This window comes from Vulpes vulpes, chromosome 8, assembly GCF_048418805.1.
Source record: "Vulpes vulpes isolate BD-2025 chromosome 8, VulVul3, whole genome shotgun sequence".
Lineage (NCBI taxonomy): Eukaryota > Metazoa > Chordata > Mammalia > Carnivora > Canidae > Vulpes > Vulpes vulpes.
In genome coordinates, this window is record NC_132787.1 from 71716655 (window position 1) to 71740119 (window position 23465).

The window sequence follows — 23465 nt, forward strand, 5'->3', positions numbered from 1 at the left end:
TGACAAATCTAAGAACATATTAAAATTAATAATGGTGTGTACAAATTCTTACGTGGACACATGCTATTATTTACCTTGGATAAATATCTAGGAGTGGAATGACTGGATCGTGTGGTAAGTATGTGTTTTACTTTTTAAGAAATGGCCAAACTATTTTCAAAGCAGCCATACCATTTAAAACTCCCACCAGTGGCATTTAAGTGTTCCAGTTCCTCTACCTCCTCACTACCACTTAGGATAACCAGTCTTTTTAATTTTAGATGTCACATAGATAGCTGGATGATAGAATATAATGGCATCTTCTTATGGTTTTACTTTGCACTTTCCTAATGGCTAATGATATTAGGCATCTTTTCTGGTACTTGTATCTTCTTTGATGAACTGTCTGTTCACGTATTTCACCCGCTTTTTTAAGAGTCAGTTGTTTTATTATTGACTAAAATTCCAACAGGAACTCTGTCTTCTTGGCAAGAGGAATCAAGAGAAGGTAGTAATTAAAATGATGTTGCAATGGCACAAGACTCAACAAACAGATCAAATGCCCTAGATATAGACCCAGAAACACTGTGTATACTGCTTGAAAATTGGCAGGAAAAGAGAAATTATTCCACAAATGGTGCTCAGACAATTGGGTATGCCAAACTTAGACCCTATGTCATGCACATACAAAAAAATAAATCACTGATGGATTCTTTACACTCAATCATCACTAAATTTTAATACTATTATTAACCCTAATGAAATAATGGCTCTAAGTCATAATTATCAACAGCCGCTAGTATCACAACAAAGAAAGATAATCAGACATAAAGTGCTTCTACCACCTATTCAAGGTATTCTTGCCCCCAAAAACTCAAACCTGAATGTGATCATGCCTCTAGATCTAACCATCCCTTTACAGGGATAGAGGAACAGGTTTAAAATCACCACAGGGATGCTGTCAGCAAAAATCCAGACTCTGAGAAACTTTATAGGACAAATAATCTGGTTGTTTCAATAATTACAAGGCCAAAAGGAACCAGGTGGGGGGTGGGGACTTCCAATGGAAAGAGATGTAAGAGACACACTACTGGGGCAGATATCTGGGTGGCTCAGTCAGTTGCGCAGGTAATTCTTGATTTTGGATCGGGTTGTGGGATCAAGCCCCACATCGGGCTCTGTGCTGTGTGCAGAGCCTGCTTGGGATTCTCTCTCTCCCTCTCCCCCCACACCCACTCATTCTCTCAAATAAAATAGAATAAAATAAAATAAGACACATCACTTTATTTGAATCCTGAATCCAACAGTTAAATATATGTGTGTGTGTGTGCTGCATTTGTACTATAAAATGTCACTCAAGCACAGCCGAGGCACCACGCAGGGTATGGCATACAAAGGTACGGAAAAGGGAATTATATGTGTGTGTTCTCTGCTAGGGACACAGCACCTTCCCCAACGTCCAGATAGATGGGGTTTGCTATGAAGGCAGTGTCATCTTTAGGGCAGAACACTCTTCTCACACTGGTCCTGGCCCCTCACACACTCCACAATGAAAAAAGCACAAAAGTGACCTCTTACTTCAGATGTCCCAGAGCTGAGGACTAAATATCTACAATTGTGCTTAGTCATTTCAGGAGCCCCAGTGCCTAACTGCAGGGTGGAACAAAAGATGGATGGACAGATGGACAGACGGACAAATGAGTAGACACCCAACCTACCAACTGCATCCCAAATCCCACTAAAGGCTAAATCCTAGTGCAATGTTCCCTCAGTTACACAAAATCAAAGCTTGACAGGTCCTAAAGGATCCCTTAGTTCTAGTACCTTCATCTTACAGAGCACAAAATTGAAATCCATAGACTATTTGCCCATTATCCTTAGAGACTGAGTCAGGTCTGAAACCAGGTGTCTTGACGTCCAGTACAGTGCTCTTGGTATCAAGGGGTTATTCTTTAAGTAACAAACCTTGTGCCCTTGTATCCTCAACTAGGTCATTCAACCAACTTTGTGGTGACCGTCCTCTTACCCTCCAAGCGGTCCAAAGACTACTGGATTGCCAAGGGATCGGCTTTGCTCTGCCAGCTAAATGAGTGAAAAGTTGCCACCTCCCAAAAAAAGAACCAGGCCAGAGATCTTTCCTGATGGAGGACAAAGGTCTGCTCATTTATATGTAAGCAAAACAGCTTTACTTCAGATCTGAATTAAAGGTAGTGTGGCTTTTCTAACCTAAAATAAAGTGTTTGAGTGTTTCTTCCTGTTGGTAATTCAAGATCTGCTGTGAAAACAGCAGTGAGTTCAGCACTCAGCTCTTAAACCTGCTCCCCACCCCAGGTGAGAGCCAGACAGCTTCCCATCAATAACTTAGGGGGAGTGAAGAGGGTAAGCTGAGTGAGTCAGAACTCAGCAATGCGTTATCCACATGGGCTTCCTTCCTCCTCTAATATAAAAGGCCTGGTGTATGCTCCTGTCAACATGGCCCCAGGTGCTTCCATTTCTAGACCGGATTAAGGCTCAAACTCCAACACATGGGAGGCTGATAAGCAAACAGCTGGGCAACAAAAGCTTCACCATGGTGCCTGTTCCCCCATCCCAGGGGCTATACTACAATCTTTAGGAGAGCCTGCTGTGCTACACTAAAGTGCAGGTTGGTCCCACCCAAGAACAGAATTTTCCCTTCCACTCTAGAATGAGCCTGTGTGAAAAGCAGCCAAGTCCCACCCAGGTGTACCTAAGCTAGTCCCACCTTAAAGACAGAGGTTGTTGGGCCAGTACTACGATGGAGCAGCCTCAGAGGAATCCCTGGGTGGCTCAGAGGTTTAGCGCCTGCCTTTGGCCCAGAGCGTGATCCTGGGGTCCTGGGATCGAGTCCCACGTCGGGCTCCCTGCATGGAGCCTGCTTGTGTCTCTCCCTGTCTCTGTGTGTGTCTTTCATGAATAATTTTTTTTTTTTTTAAATGGAGCAGTCTCTCACACACAAAGAGAGAAAGAAAAATAGAGCAGCACTGAGGCAAACATCTTGTGTCAGCCCTGCCAACAAGGGTCTGCTTGCCTCCTCAGCCATAACATGAGCCAAGAAACTGGGAATCACCCAGCTAGAATGGCTAAAGCCACACCACCCCCTCACAGAAATCTGGAAGAACTGGGTCAGACACAGTAATCCTACCTTCCCCTTTTACCTCCACCTTCATCCCCATACCAATAAAAGTTAAAAACAGGGATCCCTGGGTGGCTCAGTGGTTTAGTGCCTGCCTTTGGCCCAGGGTGTGATCCTGGAGTCCCAGGATCAAGTCCCATGTCAGGCTCTCCATATGGAGCCTGCTTCTCCTTCTGCCTCTCTCTCTCTCACTCTGTGTCTCATGAATAAATAAAATCTTTAAAAAAAAAAAAAAGTTAAAAACAGACTGGAGAAGCAAAGGGCACTTCTACTCCTCAGAGTTCAGAGCAGGAATCCGAAACTACTCTTGGCCTTCCAAGTAGGAACAGGTGTGCTTACTAGGCCATGGGAAAAGCTGCAGCTGTGGAAATCAGAGGTTGACATCAGGCACCACAGCAGCTGTAATCCAAGGTCAATGTCAGAGAGCTGCAGGAAACTGCCAGCCTCCCAACTGTACCACACTTGTGGAGTGGGCAACTGGACAGGAAAGTACAGAGGCGGGCCACTGCACAAACTCGGGCCTGCTGGAGCCTACACACAACTGCCACCACACCTGAAGAAAAAGGTCTCCTGTCACCTTCCAAGTCACGTAAGTCTATCTCATTAGGAGAATCTCAGTCACAGTAGCAAGGGAACCTGAGAACGTTTAGCCCTCCTACCCCTGCACTACCGGCGGTACAGAATGGAACAAAGGTGGAGGACTCACATCCTGAGTACCACCTCACTGCTCTTTAAGTAGACCCCAAAATCTTCTGGGTCCTGGAAATGACTGAGAATGCATGCATGAGAAAGTCTAGGAAGGGAAGATCACAGCACTGCAAGCCCAGGCAATCAAGCTTAGCCTAAGCCGGGTTAGGAACAAACACATCTACTTCTTATTGGCCCCATACAAGTCCTGGGCAGACCCTCCAGGTTTCTGTGAGCTGCTCAAAAGCCCCTAAGGAGACCCTGCCACGGGGCAGGAGGGGGGCAGGACACAGCCAAAAGTTCCCATTTCAGACTCAACCAAAGACAATTCTACTCTTATTCATTTTATATAGATTCCCCCATAAGATTTTATTTGTAAAAGATATAAACATATAAATAATAAATAACACGACAGGAAGAGGGAGTATTTGGAAATCATTTTCTCACAGAGCACTCTGACGAAGCCTACCCATTCACCCAGCCTTCAGCATGTTGGTGAGATATTCATATATTATACACATAATTAAAGCACCTGTCAGAGTACAGGAAGCACCCTCTTCACCAGACCCTGAATAGAGAGGAGCAAACAAAGGTCCCATTGCCTGCTGATTCCCCAGGAATCCAGAACCAGGAGTGGGCAGGAAGGAGAAAAGGGTCAGGATCCCAAGTAGCAGGTAGGCCAGGAGTAGGGCCCAGGATGGAAGCAGTGATCGTACAGAAGGTGCAAGCAAGGGTTACTTGCATAATATATACACATTATGGGAAAAAGTCTACACAGAAAAGTATTTAATCATTTTCATATAATTCATTTATAATTATTTTCATACAATTCATTATGTTACAAAACTGTACACCTACCCCAAGCACTGCTGGATAAACCAAAGTCATTTCTTGGAAAGAGAAGAATCAACACCGACTTTTATTCTGTCCTTCTTCCTGGATTGGGCCTATCCAGGCCAGAGCAGAGTGTGGAGTACAGAATAGCGATCCTTCAAGTCCAAGGGGTGACTCCAGTCTTTACAGGAGGGGTGTCTCTGTTTGGAAAGCCAGCACCAGCACCCAGAACACAGGAGTCCAGAGAGACAGACAGGCACTGCTAGCCACCATCTGGCTGTGGTGGGAATGCCCATGGTGAGGGAGCTGCAGCTCGGCAGAGATGTACCTCTCCAGAACAGGGACCTGGAGCTGTGGCACCTCGGCACTAGAAGGAAAAGAAAAACACAGAATCTCAGAGCACAGCAGGAGCCACTGGATATTCCAAGGCCCCCAAAGGCCCACACACCTTCTTTTCATCTCCCTTCTTTAAAGACAGGAATGGATCATAGTATGGTAATAGGCTTCCTATGTCTCTGTCCCTCGATACTACTGCTACAACACATCCAAGTAATACAGGCGCTAAGGCCAGCACATTGAACAACTCTCCCGGGGCTACATAGTTCTTGGCTCAAAGATTATGAAAACTCTAGGTGTAAGAAGGCACAACTCAGATTTATTTATCATTAGCCTTTGGGCAATCTCAGGCAGGGACCCTCCTCACTGACCACACATAGAGGCACATCCATCTCAGGGTCTCTGGCTCAGTCTGGTGTGAACACCATGCAGACATCCCAGGTCAAGACAGTATGAGCTGAGGGGCCCATGATCTCAGGCCCACCTGGACCTTTCAGCTCAGCTCAGCTGTAAAGTATCCAACTCTAGGCCATCTTGCAAGGAAATGGTACAGACTGAAAAGGTACCGAACAGGTCAATTTATTCCTCCACCAAGGACAGTTGAAGAGCCACCTTCTGTCAGGCTCCCTGTGTAAATAAACATGGATACCAACATGATCTGCCTCTGTTCTCCAGGTCCCACTTGGCTGCCAGCTTCTCTCCACTTAAAAATGCCAATCCCTGGGGTGCCTGGGTGGCGTAGTTGAGTGACTCTTGATTTTGGCTCAGGTCATGATCTTGATGTCATGAGATTGAGCCCCAAGTTGGGCTCCATGCTCAGCAGAGTCTGCTTCAGATACTCTCTCCCTCTCACTCTTCTTCTAAATAGATAAAATCTTTTTAAAAAAAAATTTTTTTTTTAATGCCAATCCCACAGCACATTGCAGGACTGCTTGGAGCCTTTAGTGGCTCGTTTCTGTAGACATAAGATTCTCAGTCACTCCACTCCACTTCCTGTCTGTACCCTCACCCCTCCGTATTCCCCTTGACTTCCCAGGCTCCAGCCACAATTACTTCATCTAGGTTTCTTCAATATACTCACTCTTTCCAGGCCTTCAAATTGTTCCATTTTCTTGGAACTCCTTCACTCCTTGCTCAGTTGTTTACTCATTCAAATTTTATTATGAAGCACCTATGGAGGCACTGGATCCCTGAATCTCCTGATCCAGACTCGAAAGTTCTGTTCACTGGGCTCCACTTTTGTCAGGTGTCTACTGAGCATCAGCCAAAAGGTCCCTGCACTCCATAAGGCCTTTTCTGATCGCCCCCCCCACCCTAAATAGTAACCTCCAACACACCCACAAGCACCTTCCCACAGCACCTACATTTCTTTGGCAGACAACTCAAAATCTGGCTTCCTCCCCAGAATGTGAACTCCATAGGGCTAATGCCTGTCTGCCTAGTTTACTCCAAAGCCACAGCACCCAACACAAAAGCAGGAACACAGAAGGGACTCAACACATTTGAGTTAAATTGCACTGGATCCTGGATCCCAGGCCCCTCGGATGTAGTTCTTCCAGAAGACATGCCCTCCAGACCAGGCTGAGCATTACCTCTGACTCCTCTGTCCACCTCTGATCTACCTTCCAAGAGTCTCTGAGAGTGCATTCTGTGGTCACCGCACTCCTTGCAAAATGTGGGGGCTAAACAAGCCCATTCCCACAAGGTTGCTTCCAGCTCTGCAGAACTACAAAATCCCTGATGTGCAATGAAGGGCTGGCAAACGTGCCTGCCCACCCTGCCCCCCATCCTTTCTTCAACCGACATAAACATGTTGCCCTTACTCTAGCTTGAAACAACCACCTTCAATCTGGATTCATCTATATCACAGTGAACAGAAGCCCAGTCAGTGCCCAAAGCTGTGGCATACAGTTAAGGCCAGTCCACGAGGGGGGCGGGGCGCTCATCCCCACCAGAACCTTGGCCACCCCCGGTCCCCGGGGCAGTGTGAAGGGCACTGCCGGGGTGTTCCCCCCCCACTCCCGGTGGGAAGCATGGATGCCAGGGATGGGCACGTCCCCCCTGCCCAGTCCAGTCCAAACCACTGCCTCACCTCTCCTCCAGTCGGACCCACAGATCGCTGAACTGCCGAAGCCGCTGCCTTCGCTGAGGGCGCGGCCGCCTCCGCTTCTTCCGGAACTTCCGCTCTGCCTCGCCACCTAGGTCGGCACTTCCGGGCGGGGACACGTGAGGAGGCAACAGGGCGCGCGCCGCAGCCGCAGGAGCTTCCGGTGCCGGTGCCGATGCTTCCGCGGCGGGCTCTTCAGGGGCAAAGATGGTCGAGGAGGCGGGTCCTGAGGAGGATCTTTGACTCTTCTCTCTGTGAACAGGGGTGCAGGGAAGATGGATTTGAAGGACAACATGGTGCCCCCCCCCTCGCCCTCAGGGCTCAGGGCCTCACAACAGGTAGATGTGAAAGTTCAAGCTGGCTAGGGAGGGTTCTCGAAGCCACCTCCAGAAATGGTCACTTTGATGCCTTAATTTCTCCCTGATATCCTGTCACCACAGTCGTTCCAAATCCCCCAGCCCTGGGGAGGAAATAAAAGATACCTTTTTAACTGCATACGGTTATCAATGGGTCCCTAACAATGGGGCACAACTGTCTAGAAGGTCGCTGAAGATTACAGCATTGAAACTGACATGAAAAATGTTTACACGCCACTTCCTTAGGACAATTGAAGAGGCCCTTAATCACGTTAATCCCTCCTTCACCCTTGTGAGGCTCTCCTCAGAATGAGGCTGTAGCGGCTCCACCCCCACCTGAATGACTGCTGGTGTTCACAGGACTGGCTTCTAAACCACCTTACCCCAGGCCTCACCATAAACCATCTTTCCAAAAGGGAGTAATGTTTTTCACAACTGACGAGAAACTCAAGATTGGCATCTCGTTTTCCCCAAAAGGCGACCGGTCGTCAGCCTCCTCCCTCCACACCCCGCCCCTCTCAAAGAATCTCTTGGGGGGGGGTGGGAAACAAGTCATTAGAAAGACCAAGTTTCTTCCCACAACAGGACTTTTGTCAAGGGTTTAGTTGGGGTTGAAGAAGGGTCAGTAAGAGAAGAATACCAGCTACTAGAGGTCAACCCCGTTGTCTCCTGATGTTTGCAGTAAGGGCCCTGAGGCTGCCATCCACCTGAGGAAGGGAGCAGTGGATGTGCCATGTGCATCTTCCAACAACGTAGGTGCAGCAGACCAGCATATATATAAGACCTCGGAGGTTCTGCCCTGATTCAGCCTTGACGAACTGCCCACCTGCCAGAAGCAGGACTCAGTTCTGACCCACAACCTGACAGAACTGAGACGTCAGTATTCATGGCCCTGTGTGAGGAAGGGAGGAGGTATAAGAGATAGAAAATGAAAAAGGAAAAGAGGTTGGGCAAAATAAGGTAAAAGAGGGGAATTCCTCAAATGGCAAAGAAATAAGCAAGGCCCCTGTTGTGAACTTGAGGCTGGGAACCCCAGCAACATATACTAACAGTTAAAAGGCCTCTAGAGAACAGGACCTGCCAGATTCATCACTGTCTCCAGAGCCCAGCACCATGCCTGACACGTGTGACACTACTTAGATGAACCTCTTCATTATACAAACAAAAAAACTGGGGCCTAGAGAGGAAGAGTCCCCGCCTAAGACTCTCCAAGATTCTGGTGGCCTCCTGGAGGACTCAGGAGCAGATGGTCAGACAGATCCCATGCCCAGGCCCTCTGCCTTTCAGAAGACCATGTCTATGTCACCCTTGAGCTCCATAGAGCCCTAACAGACTCTGGTACACAGCCAGGCACTCAAAAAAGTCTGTTGCTTTTACTTAGCAAAGAACATGGACTCATTCACTAGGGCTCAGCTCTTATGGCTTCAAGCAGTGGATCCTCACAGTGGGACAAATCACAGCATTGGTTCTGTTCAGCTCACAACAGACACAAGAAGACCTCAGCCCGGTTACTCCAGGTAGCCAAGGCCAGGGCTTGAGAACCAAGAGAACCAAGTTACCCTTGTATGTGTGTGTTTGGCAGGGAGGGTGTTAATCCAAAAGAAATTAATTTTACTTCTCCTGATTTTATTTTTCTCCTATTTCACAGCTGAGATGTCCTGAGGAATCATAACACCCACTTTACAATTGAGGAAACTGAGGACCAGGAAAAAAACTTCCTTGCCCTGGATCCCAACAAGGATTCAGTGCCATTTTCAAATAACATTCATCATTAAGATTTTTTTTTCAGGTTATGAAGCTAATCTATTGTCACTATAGAAAATATGGAACATATCGAGTAGTGTCACTATAATCACCTGGGAGAGAGCCTACAGACAAATGCTCATAAGGGCTCAGGCATAGGCTTAAAGGTCCCTAAGGCAGTAGGGTTGGCTGCTTCTCTGCCAGGAACAGAAAATCGCAGCTGCTGAACACAGCCCAGTTCATCCCAGAGCTCTTGGGCTAGCCTAAATATCCTATCACAGGTTGAGGTTGTGTAGGTTACCATGTCTTGGTCCATCTGAATTCCCAAAGTTTAGTGAAACCTCTAGTTACTTATGAAGCCTAAGCCCATGGTCATTTTGGCCACAGGATAGGACTCTTGTGCTGAGAAACTGCTCGCCCCCTGCCTGCATTTCACATAATCTACTTACTCCATGGAAGTCTCCAAGAAAGAAACACCCTGGTTGGCATGGCCTCTCTCCTAAGTACACACCCACCAGGAGGACATGTAGTATTCAGGAAAAGACCCGAGGGTTGAAAACTAGGACAAGATAATTAGCCTTTCTGAGCCTCTGCTGCTTCTCTGAAGTTGACCTATCTCACCTGGTTGCCGTGAAGATTAAAACTACCCACTATGCTTCACACCGGGCTGGGCACACACCGGAAAGCACACAGCTTTCCAGGTACATGCCCCTCTCTCCCAGTCCCTCTGTGTGGGGATGAATGACACTGTATGGACCCCAGCAAGGATGACCAAAACCCTGGGCCACTCTGTAGCCAAAGGGACATTCACCAGATCCTCACTGGAATCTGTGGTAGGCAGAATAATGACTCCCAGAACCTAATCCCCAGAACCTGGGAATTCATTTGTTACTCTCCTGGTAAACGGGATTTTGTGGGTGTGATATAGGACTTTGAGATGGGAGATTACCCCAGACTATCTGGGTGAGCTCAATCCAATCACATGGGTCCTTAAAGCCAGAGAACTTTTCCATTCTTCCCAGTGGGAGGTGCAAGCACAGAAGGGTCAGAGATGCAAGGTCACTGGTTTTGAGGATGGAGGGAGGGGTCGCAAACCAAGAAACGTGAGCAACCTCTATCATCTGGAAAAGGCAAGTAAACAGATTCTCCCCAGGGGCTCCAGAAGGGAGTGCATGCAGCCCCACTAACACCTTGATTTCAGCCAATGAGCCCTGTGTCAGACTTCTGATCTACAGAACTGTAAAATATCTCTGTTGCTTGAAGTCAGAGTTTATAGTAATTTGTTGTGGCAACAAAAATTTAAAAACCTAATAGAGCATCCATTATCCTGGGAAAAGGTGTGGGGATAGGAGATTGGCTAAATCCTTGGGATCAGCCCAGCAAAACTCCTGTCCCTTCCTCTCAGCTGCAGAGGGAAGGGCAGCTTGACAGCCAGGGGCATCTCCTGTGTATTCCAGCCTGCTGACAGGTGGAGGGTAGAGGCTGCCAGTAGCCCTCCCCGCACTCCTACATACAGCCCTTCTCTGGCCACTTAGTACTGGTCCACCCCAAGACCCCAGAGGCTGGCAGAGCTGGAGTAAGCTAGGTCACCTGTTGGAAGGCTTCCTGCCCCCACCCACACAGCCTGCCTCAGACCCAAGATCATATTACCAGAATCATCCCTCAAGGGTTATCACATGGCTGCTAAGGAGGGAAAGAAGGAAGCAAGTGCCTCCCCAGCCACTGCACTGCCCCTCGCCAACACCTTCACTGCGGGCATTTCCCCCCACTCTGGACCCTTATGCCCTCACCCCTTCTTCTCCCTGAACAGGAGCTCCTTTCCAGATGTCATGCTCCCTCGTGGCGTGCCCCAGGAGTACTGCTCACCACTGAAAACTCAAAGACACTACCCTAATGCAGCACATACTGTGTGCCAGACATCAGGACAGCTACCACAGAGGCACACACCAAACCCCTTGAGAATTCATGCATGGGGGTGGACCCAGGCTGGAGCAGAGAAGATGGATCTCATAGATTTTTTTTAATTAATTTTTTTAAAGATTTTATTTATTTATTCATAGAGATGCAGAGAGAGAGAGAGAGGCAGAGACACAGGCAGAGGGAGAAGCAGGCTCCATGCAAGAATCCCGATGTGGGACTCGATCCCGGAACTCCTGGGATCACACCCTGGACCGAAGGCAGGCGCTAAACCGCTGAGCCACCCAGGTGTCCCTCACAGATTCTTATAGAATTAGGGGCGGGGATGGAATGAATCCCTGGCAGAGGAAACTGCATGAACAAAAAGACAAAGGATCTGGAAAGTAAAAAGTGGAAGAAGAAAGGGCAGAAAGAGAAGGGACATGCAGGTAAAGGAGCCAATTGTACATACTGAGGCTCTGACTAGCTGTGTGATCTTTCTATATCTCCATCAGTAAAGGAGAAGAAACACCTTCCCCATGGGCTGTCTTTAAGGGTTAACTGAGAGTCCGTGTGAACCTGGCTGCCACCTGACAATCGATCAAGAAATGTTCTTGCCTCCCCCTGGAAATGAGAGCAGCCCAGCTGGATGTCACACCGGTTCTCAGCCCTTACAATGCACCGGAATCACGGAGAGATTTTTCAAAATATTGATTCCTGACCTCACTTCCTCCCTGAAGCAGGTATCAGGGTTAGAATCAGAAGTAGGAAGCCTGAGAATAACCCTTAACCAATAACACAGTAACACACGTACACACACACCGGCAGGGGCCTCTTCAGCACCCACAGGGACTGTGTGCCAGACACCAGCCCAGCCAGCCTGGGAGATGGTGCTGAAAAGGGACCAGAGGCCCAGCTCACGCTACCTTCCAGAAGCACAGGTCCCCCAGAAACAAGCAGAGAACCACTAAGGGTTGGGTTGTCCCTCCAGGGATGGAGGGGAGGAGGAGGCAGGCCCAAGGAGGACGGTGGACAGACAGCAACCTGGACAGGAGGTTTTCTGAGGCAAGAAGCCTGTGCTGAAAAAAAGGCAGAAAAAAAATGTTTTTAAATTTAAAAAAAGGGGGGGAGGGGTCAGCCGGGTGGCTCAGCGGTTTAGCGCCGCCTTCAGCCCAGGGCAAGATCCTGGAGACCCAGATTCATTTGGGGAATATAAAAAATAGTGAAACGGAATAAAGGGGAAAGGAGAAAAAAATGAGTGGGAAATGTCAGAAAGGGAGACAGAACATGAGAGACTCCTAGATCTGGGAAACGAACTAGGGGGGCGTGGAAGGGGAGGTGGGCAGGGGCTGGGGTGACTGGGTGACAGGCACTGAGGGGAGCACTTGATGGGATGAGCACTGGGTGTTATTCTATATGTTGGCAAATTGAACACCAATAAAAAATAAATTAAAAAAAAAAAAAGATCCTGGAGACCCGGGATCTAGTCCCACGTCGGGCTCCCTACATGGAGCCTGCCTCTGCCTGTGTCTCTGCCTCTCTCTCTGTGTCTCTCACGAATAAATAAATAAAATATTTTTAAAAAGAAAAAGAAAAAAAGGCAGAGCCTGGGTGCCGAGGCATCAGCACGAAGAAACCAAACTTTGGAAAAGAATAAGAAACCACTAAAGGATTCTGAGGTAAGGACACTTGCAAGATTAGCCTCACAGAAAGCAAAGAACGGACCAGAGGGCGAGAGCCACAGGAAAGGAAAGGAGCAAATCCAAGCAAGGCTTTCATGGAGGAGGCCCAAGGTGTGAGGAAGGTGAGAAATGAGAAGGTGAGGGCTTCTGTAGAGTAGAAGTGCTGCTGAAGAACTGTTACTCCTATTACTGAAAGGGAAGAAAGGGGAAGGAGAGAAAATAAGTGAAAATATCAGAAAGGTGACAAAACATGAGACACACCTAACTCTGGGAAATGAACAAGGGGTAGTGGAAAGGGAGGTGGGGGGGGTCACTGGGTGATGGGGACTGAGGGGGGCACTTGGCGGGATGAGCACAGGGTGTTATGCTAGATGTCAGCAAATTGAACTCCAATAAAAAAAATTTGAGAAAAAAAAAAAGAACTGTTACTCCTGATGTACTGGACATAGGTATGAAGAGAGGCGGGGGTGAGACAAGCCGAGGGTGTACCCAGGGCTGCCTACTTGGAGGGAGCCTGGGAGGACCCTGCCCCCTCCCCGGGGGGGGGTATCCGGACTGCTGGGGAGGACCCTCTGGAGTGAGGGCCAAGCGAGAGGCCCTGGCTTGCAACAGCAGGAGTTGAAAGGGGCACCTGGGGAAGGGCAGCCTCGCGCAGACACCACCGCTGACCCTCTCTCTGCCCCCTCCCTCGGCAGAGGGGACCCGCCCTCTCCTCACCACCGCTGAGATCTCAGCCAGGAGGGGGCGCTGCTGACCACCATCTGGAGGGAGTGGAGGGAGGAATGGCTTGTGTTCTGAGCAGAACTCCTGCGTGGAATCCCTGACAGCCAATTCCTTAGAATGTGACTGTATTCGCAGGCAGGGCCTTTAAGGAGGTGATTAAGGTAAAATGAAGCTGTTAAGGTGAGCCCTGATCCAATCTTCTAAGAAGAGGAAATTTAAAAACAGTGACAGACTAGGATTGTGTGCACACAGGGGGCGGCCATCTGAAGCCAAAGAAAGAGATTTCAGGGGAAACCAAACCTACCAACACCTTGATTTTGGACTTCTGGCCTCCAGAACTGTAAGAACATACATTTTTATTGTTCAAGTGCCCAGTCTGTGACATTTTGTGATGGCAGCCCAAGCTGACTAGTACAGAAGGGGAAGGAAGGGTCCACAGGGGAGAAGCAGCTCCGGGAGAGAGAAGGGGCTGTGCTCCTGCCCCCAAGGTGGGTCTTACAGGCATGGTTGTGGCCTGTGCCTCCAGCGCCTCCGACCTGACATTATGACTGATTCCGCTGTCCACCTCCCCAAGACCTCCAAATGCCCACTGGGAAGGCACTGAGCATTAAGCCTAATCACCCTTCCTGGGGCCACTGGAGCAATCTTCTCCTTCTTCTCTGCCCCAAGACTGGAGGAAACACCCAGGATGGCTTCTGTGGCTCAAAGTGCCTGGCCAGCACCCCCTCCCTCATGTCTGACACAGCCCCAACCACAACAAGATGCCCGCAGAGCCGGGTGCCAAGTGTCCATTGAGCGGGCCAGGCCAGGAACATGGTAATAGCCATGCCAGGGGCCTCTGGAGCGTCCCAGGAGACAGCCCACCCTGGTGCCCAGGCAGCCCCATGGGAGTCTCTCAACCAGGATAGAAGCACAGGAAGATTACTTGTTGATGGGTCGTCCAGCAGGGGCGTGCTCTACCTCATATCCTTCTCGCCGCAAGACATCTAGCACCGTGTTGTTGCCCATGAAATGACCTAGAGTAAGAAAAATGATCAGAAACACGGCAGCTCCCGTGATTACTAAACATACCCCCAACACACACCCCAGAACAAAGAAGTAACCCCGCCAGCCCTCTGTCCTTACTCCAGACCAGCAGAGTTCCAGAGAGGCAGTCAGGCCTCCCAACCGCCCTCCAGGCAGGCAGGGAGGGATAAGCAACATTCAGAGATGAGGACACAGAGGATCAGATGGGTGCAGTGCGCTGCCCAGAATCACACAGTAAGGAGACAGCCTAGACACCAAATCCCAACCTTGCACCTCTGAATGCGGTGTTAACAATCCTGACCATTCCCCTCATTTATACGAGCAAACCACCTGTGAGACCCGAGCCCCCTTCTGCCCTATACATAATGATAAGTGCACAGTGAAAACCTCCGTTTAACAGAAGCCACCACACCTGGAAACCTCAATCTGAATTTTATTTCACTTTTTCCCTTTTAATAAAAAAAAAAAAACCCACAAAGATCAGAGAAGCTTACAGCGACATCTTAAACATTTTAAAGGCCAAAAGTAGATCTTGAGATTAACCTTCTTTCCTTTCAGGTTGCTTTCAGATTTTTGGCTTTTTTTTTTTTTTTTTTTTAAGTAGGCTCCACACTCAGCATGGAGCCTGACACAAGGCTCTAACTCATGAGCCTGAGATCAACACCTAAGCTGAAATCAAGAATCAGATGCTGAACCAACTGTACCATCCAGGCGCCCCTCCCCATCCTGAGCATCAGAACTGACATGATCCTCCAGGCTCATATGTCCTTCTCTGTGACAATGTATGGCACTTTAATGTTCTCAATGGCTCATTAAATTGCAGAACATCGTGTGATTGGGCAAAACTTTAGAGGGATTGTTATTATCTCTACTTTAAATTGAAAAACAGGGAAAACGGGTTGGGGACTTCACTTAAGCAGCAGCAGAGTCCATGCAATTTTGACACCTTGATAGCCAATAATCAGAGACTGGGACAGTGAATAAAGGTACACCCACGCTGCAGGAGAGGCGACCTGCAGTCTGTAGGTCTCTCCCGTGTCCTGTTGCCACAGCTCGAGGAAGCAGGGTAAACCTGGATCAGCCTCTGGGAGCCTGGGGATCCTGAGGGTGGTGACTGTGGCAGAAAGTACTGGGACGTACTACATTCTTGGATTCAACTGTAGAGTCTCTGACCCCAAGATTGATGAGGGGCAACTGGCTCAGATGAAAGGGACATTGGCAAGGCCCCCATCGGCCCTGGTGCAGAAGTCCAGTAAACTCATGTGCAGATTATGCCTGGGAGCACCTGGGTGGCCGAGCTGGTTAAACCTCCAACTCCTGGTTTGGGTTCAAGTCATGATCTCAGGCGAGTCTGTTTGTCCCTCTCCCTTCCCCTTCCTCCCTACCTGCCACCCCCCCCACCCCCCCACCCCCGCTCCTGTGCATGCACTCTGTCTCTCAAATAAGTAAATAAATAAAAGATGATGCCTAGGGATCCCTGGGTGGCGCAGCGGTTTGGCACCTGCCTTTGGCCCAGGGCGCGATCCTGGAGACCCAGGATCAAATCCCACGTCGGGCTCCCGGTGCATGGAGCCTGCTTCTCCCTCTGCCTATGTCTCTGCCTCTCTCTCTCTCTCTCTCTCTCTCTGTGACTATCATAAATAAATAAAAATTTAAAAAAAAATAAAAAGATGATGCCTAGACTAGGGGGTGGAAGGAGGCGTGGTGGCTACTGAGCTTGCAGAGTGCTGCTGGGACCCTCACTCCCTCAGCCATTACCACCCCCACACAGCAGGGAGTGATCACAGAAAGTAGCTAACATTCACTGAGCATTAGGAGGTGCAGTGCTTTACACATCACCTCCCCACCTCAACAACCCTATAAGGGTTATTATTATCCCCATTTTATAGGTGAGGAAGAGGCAGGCAAGATGAAGCCGACCACATCTCGAACCCCAGTGGTCTGGCTCCAGAGTCCACACTCTCAACCAAGTAGCAATGAAAACAGTATTTGTCAGGTGAAGGAACTGCCCCGATTACCAATATGCTTTCTCATCGCAGAACCAAGCTATTCTGTTTGACTTAATTTTCCTCCTACTCCAAAGCTCCATTTCTCATCTCTAAATTTTATCTCCAGACCCTCAGGACAAAAGTTCTGTTTGCTTTTAAACTCTGGAGGTTTTGGCTTTGGGTGATCTTTTGCAATTAAAAGTTTGTGAACCACAGACTTTTTACATTTTAAACCACTAAAGCTAAGTGTCCAGAGGAATTTCTGTGGTTCCCTCTGGTCAACACAGCCTCAGAAGGCAGGAGGACAAATGTATTCAGGCAGTGGAAAAAGCAGCCCCAGGAAGAGAATTTAGCACTAGCAGATGTGCAGGCCACGCCCAACCCCCAAATCCCCAGCAGCTGCAAGGCCTCCACCCAGCGCGGAGGCAACATGATGAGCTGTGCACAGAGAATCCGGCAAGCCCTAAAGCTGCAGTCTCACCTGTGCCATCTGTCCAGCAGAGTCCCCACCCAGAGAGCCTGCCCCACCATCTGCTCTAATCAACCTGCCAGCCAACCTGCTGCCCAGCCTCACACCACAGGGTGGGCCACGGTCATCTCAGAGCAGCCACCTTTCTTCTCACCCAGTGCCCCACTGTCCACCACTGGACATCAGGAAAGTTTTTGAGATGTCAACTGAGTCTGGCAGAAGTGGAAAGCAAAAGCTGCCACCTCAGGGGTCGGCACCTTCCATCCTGGAGGAGCCAGCACAGCCTCTGGGATAAAGCCACCAGCTCTGTGTCCTAACAGAGGGCCACCGTCACCCCCTACCCCCCACCGCAGGCACCATGAGGGCTTCTGGGACCTAACTCCTGTTCAGTACCTGCAGGGCCAGAGCTAACAGCTTTGCTGAGACAGGCAGGACAAGGACACATATAACACAGAACAGTGCGCAATCCAAATTCAGAACGTGAGACTCAGGGAAAAGGAAAACCATTCATTCACACAACTCAAAGGGACTGACCAACTGCCAAAGGCAGAAACTTCATTTTTCAGTGAAATGTAGAGCCCAACCTTTCATTTTCTCCACAACAGCTTTATTTGAGTATAATTTACACAACAAAAAAAATCATTCTGTTTCTTCAAGTTTATTGTTTTAGCAATCTCTATACCCAACTCATGACTTGGAGATCAAGAGTCACATGCTCTTCCGAATGGGCCAGTCAGCTGCCCCTAAAATTCACCCTTTTAGTGTACAATTCAGTGATTATGTTTTGAATATTCACAAAGTTGTGCAACCATCACCACTATCGAATTTTAAAACATTTTCATCAGCTGAGATTTTGATAACATTACATTGACTATATAGATCAATTTGGGGGAATATTGTTATTTTAAAAACATTTATCAAGTCTTTCAATTCATGACCATAAGAGGTCTTTCCATTTACTTAGGTTTTCTTTGACTCCTTTCAATGACTTTTTTAGTTCTCATACATCTTATGTGTCACTTGTTAGATTTAGTACTAAGTATTTTTTTATGTTTTTTAAGGGAACTGGTTTCTTAGCTGCATTTTCAAATTACTCACTGTTAGAGTACAGAAACACAACTGATTTTTATATATTAATCTTGTATCCTGGGATCCCTGGGTGGCGCAGCGGTTTGGCGCCTGCCTTTGGCCCAGGGCGCGATCCTGGAGACCCGGGATCAAATCCCACATCGGGCTCCCGGTGCATGGAGCCTGCTTCTCCCTCTGCCTGTGTCTCTGCTTCTCTCTCTCTCTCTGTGTGACTATCATAAATAAATTAAAAAAAAAATTTAAAAAAAAAATCTTGTATCCTGCCTTCTTTTACCCTTGGTTATTAGTTCTAACAGTTTTTTGAGGGGATTACCTACAGTCTTCTACAAAACCATGTCACCTGAGGGAAAAAAAAAGAGAGCTTTACTTCCTCCTTTCCAATTTGAATGCCTTTTATTCCTTGCCTAATTTTCCTAGCTAAAATTTTCACTCAGCACATTGTTGAAGAGATGTGCTAAGAGCAGCACATACTCCTCATCTTAGGGGGAACTGCTCCCATCTTTTACCATTAAATATGCTAATGTGGGGTTTTCATACTAACCCTTTAACAGGCTGATGAAGTTCCCTCCTAGCCCAATTTTGATGAGTGTGCTTATCATGAAAGAATGTTGCACTTTATCAACGGCTTTTTCTACATCTATTGAGAGCATCATGTGGCGATTGTCCTTTAGTCTACTAATACGGGGTATTACCTTAACTGACTTTCAGATGTTGTGGAAATGGTCCCCCAAAGTACATCTGCATCTTATTCACTGGAACCTGTTAATGTTATCTTATATGGAAAAAAAAAAGATTTTGCAGATGTAATACATCTAAGGATCTTGGGATCAGGTGGTAATTATACTGGACCTCTCACTCAGCCCAGGTTTATGAAGCTAGTGGAAGAACTGAAAGGAGAAAGCCGAGGCCAGCACACTACCCAGCCTCAGGCATTACTGGCTTTAATTCTGGAGGGTGCAAAGCTGTGATAGAATCACTCAAGAAGAGGAGATAATTTCTTTCAAAAAGCCCACAAGAGGGCAGCCCGGATGGTTCAGGGGTTTAGCACTGCCTTCGGCCCAGAGTGTGATCCTGAGACCCGGGATTGAGTCCCACGTCAGGCTCCCTGCATGGAGCCTGCTTCTCCCTCTGCCTGTGTCTCTGCCTCTCTCTCTCTCTCTCTCTGTGTGTATTCTCATGAATAAATAAAATCTTAAAAAAAAAAAAAAAAGCCCACAAGAGGAAATCATTTTCCTAGTCTGTTTCCATGTATACTATTAGTAGTTGGTAATAGCTGATATGTCAGCCCAAGGCCTTCCACCTGGGAGGCTCATCATCAGAGAGGAGAGAGAAGACAAGATAAATTTTATTTGGAACTTCAAAGAGTGAAAGGTACCAGAAAGAAGTTGGGATTAAGTGATGAGTTCAGAAGAAAGAAATGCCTTCCCAGCTTCCAGGGGACTGTGGCACGAGCACCATTGTGGAGAGAGAACTACGGTGATGTCACAGGTACCAGCCTGCCCAGCAAAGTTCCAACCGTGCTGGATACCCAGGCACCAGCTGGAGCTACTTCACAAGTGAAATAAGTCAAAGAAGGTGCCTGCCACTCATCTCATCTCCTACCAGGGGCCCACCTCAGCATTCCCTCCCGTGGGAGGAGCATGGGAGCCCAGCGTCCCATCAGAGGTAACCTGCGACTCACCTGCTCCAAAGGCAAAGAAAAAGCCATTATCGACTCACCTGCTCCAAAGGCAAAGAAAAAGCCTTTATCGGGAAACTCTTCCAAAAGGGCCTTCACCCGCTTCCCCATTCTCTCATTCCGCTTGTAGATAAGTTCTTGGCGGAAGTAGCTGTCAATCTCCTGGGCAGTGACCCGCTCCTGAGGTGGCAGCGTGGAGTTAATAAAATTGGGAACCTCCATCAAAAGAAGAAGAAAAAGAAAAATTAGGGGCAACAGAGTTACTAACGAAGTTGCTTAATTTGAGTGCCCAATCACCCAGGCCAGGGAGGGAGGCAAGCTGCTGTCAGGGGAAGGGGGAGGCAGGCATACCCACCACTCTTGGAGTTTCCCACCTGCTACTTTTTCAAACTGTGATATTCTCTGTAACCCAAGCACAAGCATAGTCGATGATGTGCACTGAAAGAACTCTTGGGCTATTTTAAACAGTGCTTCTGCTCTATTTAAATGAGAGTGCTTAAAAAAGAATGAATGAATGAATGAATGAATGGGAGTGCTTGACGCCATGTGTTTGTATAAGGAGACCGTATCTTTGCCTAGCACATCCATAGCTTTTACTTGTTTGATCCACACATGCTTTCTTCAGGAAAATAATTTTACATAATCATACAGTTTAGAATCAATAATTCTGACTCTACTACCAAATACAGGGAATGCCTCTAACCATTCAACCGTTTCCCAAATTCCACACATGGTAATTGTAATTATTTCTCCAATTCCCATGTCCCCCTCTTGTTTTCTCCAATGTTCTTTGCCCTCTTGGCAAATATTTCACCTGGTTCTGGTACACGTGTAAGCCAATTTCAGTTATTTTGGCTAACAACAGGGTGCTCTTAGACCTAGGTTGTGACAGTCAGGGGTGATGCTTGCAGGAGACTCTAGGTGAGGTGTAGGTGAGGTGAGGGGTAAGTGAAGTGACATACTGAGTTCTCTCCCCACCCCATCTGGATTCCCTCCTCCTAGGCACGTGCTCTCTCCTCTACCCAGGGATTTATCAAAGTTAACCATTTACAAGGTTTCCTCAGTTATAAAACAGGGTGACCACCGTGGCTGCTTCTCCCACTTGCACAGTAGCCACTCCAAGACCTTCTGAAAGTCCTCATTCTGTAACGTAGCCATCAAGTTCCATTTCACAGACGACAGATCCCTTTTCACTTTCCTTGAAATGATATTTTTTTCATCTTCAAACCCAAAGCCTTCCTTTTCTCCTTTATCAACTTTTTAAAAATCATGTCATTTATGTAAGATCCTTCTGTCCATTTCCCCACACGTCCCTCTCTTCAGCACAGCACTTCCTTTGTACCAGCCCCTCACCACAGGCAGCCCTGAGTGTGCAGGGCGATGTCCCACTGCCACCCTGCTCTCCCTCCTAAATGCCAAACATGACCTATGACCTGCACCCCTCAGCCCGACCAGCCCGGCTCTCCTGGCACCGCAGCTGGCACATCTCCAGTACCCCCACACCACTGGTGGGGGCCCTGTGAGCTGCACAGGTCTGAACCACAGGAAAGGGTAGCATAAGATACCTACCCCTGACCGCCCCGCCAGCCTTCCCATTTGCCCATATAACTTCCAAATCTCCTGTCCATGTTAGCTGTTCCTGCCATTTCAAATTTTAATCCCCCAGTTGACCTTGACTTGTCTCCCAACTTCCCCCACACCCACCAAGATTTCACAGAAGAGCTGTCATCACCATAAACTCTACTATTCCTTCGTTAGTGTATTCTTGTTCACCCTTCTCCTTGCTTGCTTTGCCTGGGTTTGACTTCCTCCAATTCTAGGCTCTCTGGAAAGCTCACTCTATCTTTTGACACTTGAACTGCTGAGGCCAGATGCAGCCTCTACTGTCCCACTCCCCAGGCTGCCATTCCTTTTCCAACTCTTACATTCACGCATATTTCCTTATGACAGAGGCCCTGGGTCTAACAGACCCCCAGCATCCCTCACACCATACTCTCAGATGAGAGCACTGGTCCTGGTGCTGGAGACAGCACACTCCCCATCTCAGAAGCTCAGCTGGCACTTGCCACTGCCACGTGGTCTTAGTGGGGGGAGGGAAGGAAACCATGGTTTGTTCCCTGGGAAGCTTGTTGATAAAGAGAAACAAATATCCCTCTGTAGGGAGGCTGCACTCCTCTGAGCTTCCTTCCCCTTGACAGCCCACAGGTAAAGCCTGTCCCGTGTGTCACTCACTGCACCAGCTCTGCCATGAACACTATCCAAACCCATCATGTTCATGTGTCCTGGAAGCCACTGAAAGCTGCAGCCCAGGTTCTATTCCAGCATTTCCCAGAAGTGCTACCAGAGTCAGCCAGGGAGCTTTCGCACTCGGATCCCTTCCCTGCTCCAGAGGACGCCCGGGGTCATGAGGCCTGACACTGGATCCTTTGAAGCTTCATCCTTTGCCTGGGATCCAAGAATTAACTCTTATCAATGCCCCTCAGTTCCCACGTATCATAAAAAATGTATGTTAGCTGCAGTAGCTACTTCAACATCTAAACCTGTCCAATTAAAAAAATAAAATAAAAACAAATAAACCTGCCCAAGTTTATTTTTAGAGCCCTTTATGACCTCAATCCTTTGTACACAGAAGGTCCAGGTGTCAGCAGGTAATGTCTCTCTTCTTGTGTCTAAATGCACGCCGAGCTGGGCAGAGGACAGGAGCCCTCACCTGGGAGCTGTCATGGCTGAAAATGACGGAGCTGAGGTCCCCACACTTATAGTGCTTGATGAGATCCTCCGTTGTGTAGGGGATCTGAAGGCTGCCTGCTCGGAGGCTCTCCTGCTGTAGGAGGGTCTGGTTCAAAGCAAAGAGGACCTAAGGAGAGAAAACACAGGGCCCTCTTAAGTCCACAGACACAGCAATCATTAGCTGCCATCTTATTTCTTTTGTCCATGGTTGATAATGGCCTCACATCCAGGCTTAAGTAAGGACATGGACACTGCTGATAAAAAAAAAGGGGGGGGGCACAAATCCCCAGATGTGTCCAAAGCAAAGGAGACAGTCCTGCCCAAGCTGGCCCCTTGTAGGTCACATTGGAGGAAGCACCTTAAGATGGACACAGACCATCTAGAGGTATCCCCTGAGAGTCACCAAGGGCTAAAGAGATGAGAAGGGCTTGAGATGGACGTCTGAAAAAGCTGGAGAGGAAAGGCAGGAGGCAGCTGGGGACACGCAGATAGACCCATGCGACAACAGCTTCACTTACGCAAAGGACTGGACAGGAATATACGCATGACATACCCGAGTCTACTCTAACCATCAGTGTGGCATCCGCCGGCTAATGGAGTCACTGGGTCAGTAGAATGTTTTTTGGGTTTTTTTGGGTTTTTTTGGTTTTTTTGTTTTTTTGGTTTTTTAGTGGAATGTTAATAGAAGTTATGGAAAAGGAGGAAACGAGGGCTAAACAAAATTGAACAGGTTAATGTGTACCGAATTTCTCAGAGTCTCTCCTATACTCATGTGAGCTGCAGTTCTTCCCAAAGGGAGAGTGTGCCAGGCTTCCCAAGTTTATTTGAGGCACACGTAACAACAAAAGAGTTCACTGGACCATCCTTTGGGAAAATCCAGCTTAAAGTAATTTCACAAAACAATGGATTCTCCGTAGCACCGGAGTGCTGGGAGGTGGGATCCTGGCACCAGGTGGGACCGGGGCTGGCCACCCTCCACAAGACTCCT

General features: G+C 48.2%; 2 protein-coding genes across 3 annotated transcripts in view; one reads left to right on the forward strand and one right to left on the reverse strand.

The window, feature by feature from the left end:
* DNAH6 (dynein axonemal heavy chain 6) overlaps positions 1 to 2215 on the forward strand; it is a 233817-nt gene extending 231602 nt beyond the window's left edge. Inside the window, exon 77 of the mRNA XM_025994437.2 lies at positions 1970 to 2215. Within this exon, the coding sequence (XP_025850222.2) occupies positions 1970 to 2073 (104 nt within the window). The 3' untranslated portion in view covers positions 2074 to 2215. The remainder of the gene's footprint in view (positions 1 to 1969) is intronic.
* Positions 2216 to 4172: 1957 nt separating this feature from the next.
* The window catches only part of TRABD2A (TraB domain containing 2A), a 52389-nt gene continuing 33096 nt past the window's right edge, over positions 4173 to 23465 (reverse strand). The window contains exons 3-7 of one of the 2 annotated variants that reach the window (XM_025994674.2): positions 22458 to 22604; positions 19789 to 19963; positions 14423 to 14513; positions 7083 to 7349; positions 4173 to 5021 (exon numbers count right to left, since the gene is read on the reverse strand). In XM_025994674.2, the coding sequence (XP_025850459.1) occupies positions 4838 to 5021; positions 7083 to 7349; positions 14423 to 14513; positions 19789 to 19963; positions 22458 to 22604 (864 nt within the window). In that variant the 3' untranslated portion in view covers positions 4173 to 4837. The remainder of the gene's footprint in view (positions 5022 to 7082; positions 7350 to 14422; positions 14514 to 19788; positions 19964 to 22457; positions 22605 to 23465) is intronic. The other variant, XM_072767043.1, reaches the window with a different exon arrangement.